Raw genomic sequence first — 6,794 nt, 5'->3', positions numbered from 1 at the left:
AAAAAAAAATTTAATTTAAAATTTTTTAAAACTTTTAAAAAAAACAAACCAGAAAAAAAAAAAAAAAAAAAAAAACAAAGCTGCTGCTCCCTCACACACACACACACACACACACACACACACACACACACACACACAGAGTGTGAGACATCATTTATGCTTCTAATACAAGGTGATTATTACATCTGGGTTCAAGCAAGTCTTTTTTGCAATGTCAAACTTGAATTGACCAAAATCACTATAACTGGTCAAAGCTAAAAAAAAAATAAAAATAAAAACAACAAAATAGAGACCATAAAAGTTGTGGTCGTTGTATTTCTAAATTTTTCTTGTCAACATATTCAACCGAGTGTGACACAGTACAATGCAGCATAAACTACTAGTATGTCACAGTCCACCAACTGTGCTGTGGATTCAAACCAAGGCCTCACTGCCACAAAGCTGGAGTGACTTCAATCAGTTTCTTTGTGACTGATGTTTCTGATCTTCTCACGTCTGTTTCTGTACAGCTTATACGGCTGAGCGCCACTTTGAAATCTGCTGAATCTGGGCTTTGCATCCATCTGCACAGCTGGGAACGAGAAACCCTTTTGTAGATGAACACCACATTATAGCTACGGTGACAATATGTAGGTTTTGCAGGTACTTTATGAACAGATGTGTTCAATGTTAATCTAACCAACCATACACACATGGAAGTAAAAACCTATTTGAAATATGTCATCCAGAAACAGACTTCATCTTCTACACTTTAAAATGTAAAAAATGAATATGAAAAAAATGCATATTCTATGTATTTTTTATTCACATCTTTAATAACACAAATATTAAGCTCAAGCTATGGTAATGCTACATACCCGATGACTTAAACCATACAATTGATACACGCTGTCAAAGTTGAATCTAGCATATATCAAACTGCCAGTTTTAGCTTACTTTTTAAGCCCCGCTGCTAAACAAAGACTCGTCTCTGTTGCTATAAGGATTTATAATTGGACCATAAAACTAGGAGGGTCTGTGGGATCCAGACTATTATTTCTTTACAAAGAGATTCAAAGCTGCTCCAAAAATGGGACAATGTTGCATGCTTCCCCCCTTCCCCGAATTACATAACTCCTGTGGCTGAAAAAGCATAGTTGACTGATCCTGTTTACAGCTAAAGCAGTTCTGACTGCGAAAGCTGGTGGATTCTGCCTCATTACAAAACAGACAAGGATTACACCATCATCCCTTTCTTTACTCTTCACCGCAAGTGTGGCGATGCAGGTTCAAAATCAAGTGAATTATTTTTTTTTTTAACTAAAGCACAAATTTCTCAGAGGATGCCAAATACATACAGGGAAAAAGTAGAGTCCCTGCTTATCTTAGCTTCTCATGCCTGGGTTGCTCAGGTGCTACACTTAAAAAGAGTGCAGGCTGACATAAAAGCAGCAGAACAAAACATTTAGGGAAAAAAAGAGAATAGAAGAAAAGACGGATTAGAAGATATGGGGGGGAAAAAATCCTGACGGCACATTTTCTCAGGGCTGGTGATGGAGCTTTCAACAGCTCAGGTCCAAGGACAAACCTTTCAAAGGAGGAGATAAATTGAACAATCTTGTGGCTAGGGAGGCCTAGCCCAGCTATTTGAGTTCTTGCTCAAGCATGTTTTACGTGGGCAACACACAGCTAAGACAAGGCTTCAGAAGATTAATTTTAAATATTCTTACCATTTTTTTACGGTTTTCAAAACAACACATCTATGCTCTCATTTGTTAAATGAGAGCATAGATGTTATAGATGCTTAATGTTATAGTCGAGAAAGCTTCAGAAGGTTTACGAGAAAATAAATCTACAAAAGTATAATCAACAATGTCTGCTGGAGCATTGTATCAGTACACAATCGTATCTCTTTCACATTTCCTTATGTTAGAACCACAAACTTTACTGTTTATTTTGCTTTTATGTGACACAGCATAAAAATGGCATTATCAAAGTGGTAGGAAAAGGGCCATTCTCTAGCATGAATATGCTTTCTAAACTACTCCATGATTCTCCCACAGCTTATCTGTTTTCAGCTCAGTCCATCTTCATACCAACTCTAACCAGGTAGCCCATCTTTAAAGAAATGAAGAAAAACATACCTTCAGTGTGATGCTGCCACTACCATGTTTCACTATGGGGATCATGCAAGTCAAGATTTGCACAACTCATAACTGGTCAGTCAACAGATTCTCAGTTTGCAGCTTCCCTTCAGCAAGCAAAGTGCACAGTTAGATATTAAAAGCATAGAATTTGTTTTGTAACCTAACATTACTTTAAAATTTTCACAACTTGATCTCGACAATGTCTAGTGTGTTACTTACATTGCATAAAGATGTTGTTTTTTTGTTTTGTTTTTTTTAACCAAGAAACCTCTCATGCTTTCACAAAACAACTACACAAAGCTGGGTTGTATTTTCCAAATTGGTCACTTCTGAAGAGAACAGGCTGCAATGCATTTCATTTAAGGATACCAGAGTAAATGAGACCGATAGATGCATGCCTAACTGTCAAGCTGTTATTTGTGCAAACACAAGTTTTCACTATTTATGTTGGGCTTCCACAAAGACGATTAAATTTAGGGTTGTAATCTGACTGAATGTGACAAAGTTCAATAGGTAAAAAACTTTCTTTTTACCCATTGCATCTTAAAACCTGGAAAACACCTTGAACATTGATAAACAAGACTGGCAAACTATACATTAAATGAAACTGAAGAGTTAATGTATCCTTCTCTCTGCTGTGAGTCAGATGACAAGCTAAATTACCTTTGAGACTTTTAAGGTTTTGTGTCTATTCAGAACGCTCACGATGCAGGCTGCCGTTCAGGATTCCCACATAATAGGGTGGAACACGTCTAACCTCCCTCTTGATGCAAAGCCAAAACAAGCTAGCCTCCCTCCATAAAGCCCCCCCGTCAGCAGGAAGGAAGTCTTCTTGTTGTCTGAAGGACGAGGCTGCATTGTGCTATTTCCAGAAAGAGGCAGCATCTCAATGCTCAAATGCTTCAATGTGGAGATCCAAACATCTGATGCCACCAAAAGAGAAGTTGTACTACAAAGAAAGACTTCAAACTGGCAAGTATCCAGGGACTGTCCAACAGCTGAATGAGGAGCATGGCACTGGTCTGGACTGATGAAGTAATCAAGAATTCAGAAACGTATTAAGAAATCTCAGAGAGCAGAGCAATCACTGCCTCCAATAACTCATGTCAACTTGTTGCATTGGTTAATCAGGTAAAAGTTGGGGTCTACTTGGCAAGTCACAATGGTCGCTTAAATTATTTTACAGTGCACTGCAGCACACTAAAACAGTGAAATAAAATTTAAAAAATATTTAAAATAAAGAAGTTTAATATACAATATCTTCACATTTCATGTAATAAATTCCAGATTATATAAATGCATTTGTTTATATTTTTAATTTAAACATTATACGCAAAATAAGTCATTGTGGCACTTCTGGCACTCCATACCTCTCTCTCCACCTGTGCACTACTGAATATGTAAAACGTCCTCTGCACAGAGATGGAGCCCAGTCTGTAACTGCATCGTGTTAGTGGGGATCTAATCCTAACATAAGGAGGGGGATGGGATGGGACTGGTGAGATTACCTCATCTACAGCAAATTGTGTTATTATAACCTCCATGGCTTTCTGCGCAATGAATGGAGAACGACACAAAGCGGTTAAAGGGGTGAGAATGACGGTGTCTTGCTTAGGGTAATTGCTGTTTTATATTAAACATTATCATTGTCAAAACATTTTTGCTCCAAAATGTTGGTCCTTATGTTGTGCTAGCATGACACCCCAATGAGTTAGCATTTATAAATGACGTTAACAGGTTTATTTTCGACCAAGGCGTTTTGTTCATCTTATTTCTGAACCTCTGCAGGACATAACTTTAAATTTCCTCTCAGTGTGGAAATGGGGGTGAATGACGAAGCAGTCGCCGAATCGTTCAAACTGACCACATTCCAGCCCATGAGTAAAGACTTACGTGTTGCTCCAGGGAGAGTCTTTTCCTCCATTTTCAGTAGCAGTTCCCTCCGTTTCTGTCCTTTTGTTCGCTCAGACCTGAGAGTTTCGGCTCTTCCTCCCCGGCAATCCTCTCATTCCTCAGGCAGAAGCCGGGAGGAGGGGGAAACTTGGTCGAGTCTCTCCACTTGTTAAAAAGGAAAAAAAGAAAAAGGAAAAAAAAAAAAGCCAGGAAATCCTCTTCAAAGAGTCCAGAAAGGTGATAAACACTCTGAACGCGTCTGTAGTTGAACACTGCTGGTTGGGTATGCTGCTGGGAATTAAAATAGCGCTGTCCGAGGGAATTTGGGGGAATAAAAGGAGGAGGAGGGGAGAGAAGTTCCCCAGTCCAAGACAACCGCACAGCTGATGCGCTGCTCACTGTGATCTCGCTGCGCTCCACATCGGATTTTACCATTATGAAACAGAGGGGAGTCCGCTGCTTTTAAATGACATTTAGTAAACATATGCCATATATTTTTGTTCTCTGAAAAACACAAATCGCACACATATTGGTTATAGATGTCCTAAATATTGCACAAAGGCATATCTAAACGAGAATAACTCCATTGCTTTCTAATTGAAGGAAACATCACACCCCCTAGGATTCAGTTTGGTATTTTTGCCTACAAAACTTCGGGGGCCTCATTTGCGAAGACTTGGGTGAAGGGGGGGGGGTTCTACTAAATTCTTGCTTATGCTGAATTATTTGCGTACGCACAAAAAAACAGATGAAACTGTGAAGCTGCACATGTGGAATTTACCAGACACATACAGTGATGCAAATTATGTCCACCACTTATGCAACTGTAAATTCATACAGAAATGAGGAGAAAGAGCAAAGCTGCAGCATGTCTTGTTAGACGTGTTTATTCACATAATACCACCAAATAGATGCTTAAGAGTTTAGTAGAACACTGAAACTCCAACCAACAAAAATATGAAGCCACTGTCCAGTCAAAGTACAGACCTAACTTGTAGTGAGAATAAGTGTTAAGACTTGAAAATGGATGTTCCAATCTGAGCCAGACCTATTTTACAAAGAAGGATTGGCATACATTTCAGTCTCTAGATTTAGCAAGGGTATCAGGATTTTTTTTTTTTTTTTTTATTCGTAAAAAAATGTTTGGAAACCATGTATCATTTTCCTTACACTTCACAATGACACACTACTTTGTGCTGGTCTGGCAGAGAAAATCCCAGTTAAAAACATTAAAGTGTGTGAGTTTGTTGCAAAATTTTGTTGCCAAGTAACGACAATACAAAAACTGAAACCAGAACATGGTTGCAATTAAAAGGAAGCACAGTGAAGGAATTTTATGGGTTATATGAATCACTGCATTCTGCTTGCCAGGTTTTTGCTGTTTGATGTGTTTTCTACACCTGGTGCTCATGTTGTGTTGGCTCATTAAGTCTTTTTCTCTATTAAGGTGAATAAAATCACTTCCAAAAAGGTCTGCCCTTTCAACTGATCTGTGTTACGTAACAATAGGAGTCCAGCGTCTCCTCTCATCTGCCACCTGTGGATCGCTCAGAGCATCTGCCCGGGTGACTGGGGGCAGGACCAGAGGCGCCTCGGCACGCTTGAGAGGGGACACCCTATCTAAAGGATCCTGGTTGGGTCCTTTTGTGCAGCTGCTGAGTCGCGCTCACCCAAACCCCCACGAGCCACCTGTTGTTGCAACTGGACTGTGGAGGATGGCTGAGGTTTTCTGGGGGGGTTGGGTGAATTTTGGGGTGGGCGCCTAGCTGGTTTTAAAGTAAAAAAAATATTTTTAAGTATGTTTTTGTCTCAGGGTTTCCCTCAACTTGTAATCACATGTCTGTCAATTGATTCAGAAAATCACATCACAACAAGATTATCATAGAAGATTCCAGTGTCACTGATACATTATTATATTTAGTAATAGGGGAGTAAAGTATGGAAATATAAACATGCATAAATAATCTGTTCTTTCGTCATGATTATCTAGACCAGGAAACTACTTTAATCATGTTTCCTACTTTTCAAGAGTTCATAGAAACACTGTGGTATAAAATATACCACAGTGCCTGGCCCTGAACATTCAACACTTAAAACTTTCTATTATCAGTCTGATAGGAAAATTAAAGGGCACAGGATGAAAGCATGCCTTAGAGTCAGGAAGCATGTCTTAAGTTATCACACAGTGGTGTACTTCACTGCGTTAATGAGCCATCCAAAGTGAGATGCATGCAAAACAGCAGCTGTAGTTCTGTGGGTCCCTAATAATTGCTCTTTAGATGTGTAGAAATGTTGCATGATCTTAGAAAATTTAGTAGACTGGTATTATCATTGGTCACTGAGCTTGTATGCTCTTTCCTCTACTGGCTTTTACTTTTAATTTTGTGTTTTCGATTCTAAACAGCGTTGTGTATCTGGGGCTTTTCACTGCACATTGTTGGAAGAGCCTCTCCATCTCTTCCTAATCAAGAAAAGACTTTGATCACCAGTTCATTCGCTGACACATGGTCTCTAAAAAAGAAGTGAGTAAACAGAAAACATCAAAAAGGGAGCAAAGTGATTGCACCAATATCCACAAGGTATCCTGAAAACAAAGAAGAAAACTGAAGAGTCAGTGAAAGGAGCCTGGAGAAGATTTAAGACACTGAATGAGAGAATTAAGATATACAAAGAGATTATGTAAGATAACAGAGATTGAACTAAAACCTGATGAAAACCAGATGGTTTTCATTCTTCCTTTTTTTTTGGTTTTGGTCATTTTAGAAGGCCAAAGAT

General features: G+C 38.9%; 1 protein-coding gene across 4 annotated transcripts in view; it reads right to left on the bottom strand.

The window, feature by feature from the left end:
• The window catches only part of map7d1a (MAP7 domain containing 1a), a 47,862-nt gene extending 43,438 nt beyond the window's left edge, over positions 1–4,424 (bottom strand). For all 4 annotated transcript variants that reach the window (XM_015044701.1, XM_015044703.1, XM_015044702.1 and 1 more), the window contains exon 1: positions 4,020–4,424. In XM_015044701.1, the coding sequence (XP_014900187.1) occupies positions 4,020–4,050 (31 nt within the window). In that variant the 5' untranslated portion in view covers positions 4,051–4,424. The remainder of the gene's footprint in view (positions 1–4,019) is intronic.
• Positions 4,425–6,794: the final 2,370 nt, after the last annotated feature.

This window comes from Poecilia latipinna, unplaced genomic scaffold (genome assembly GCF_001443285.1).
Source record: "Poecilia latipinna isolate Pla-1442-1.1 unplaced genomic scaffold, P_latipinna-1.0 Scaffold688, whole genome shotgun sequence".
In the NCBI taxonomy this organism is placed as follows: Eukaryota; Metazoa; Chordata; class Actinopteri; order Cyprinodontiformes; family Poeciliidae; genus Poecilia; species Poecilia latipinna.
Note: the sequence above shows the minus strand (reverse complement) of the source record. Positions and strands in the feature narration are given on the sequence as shown.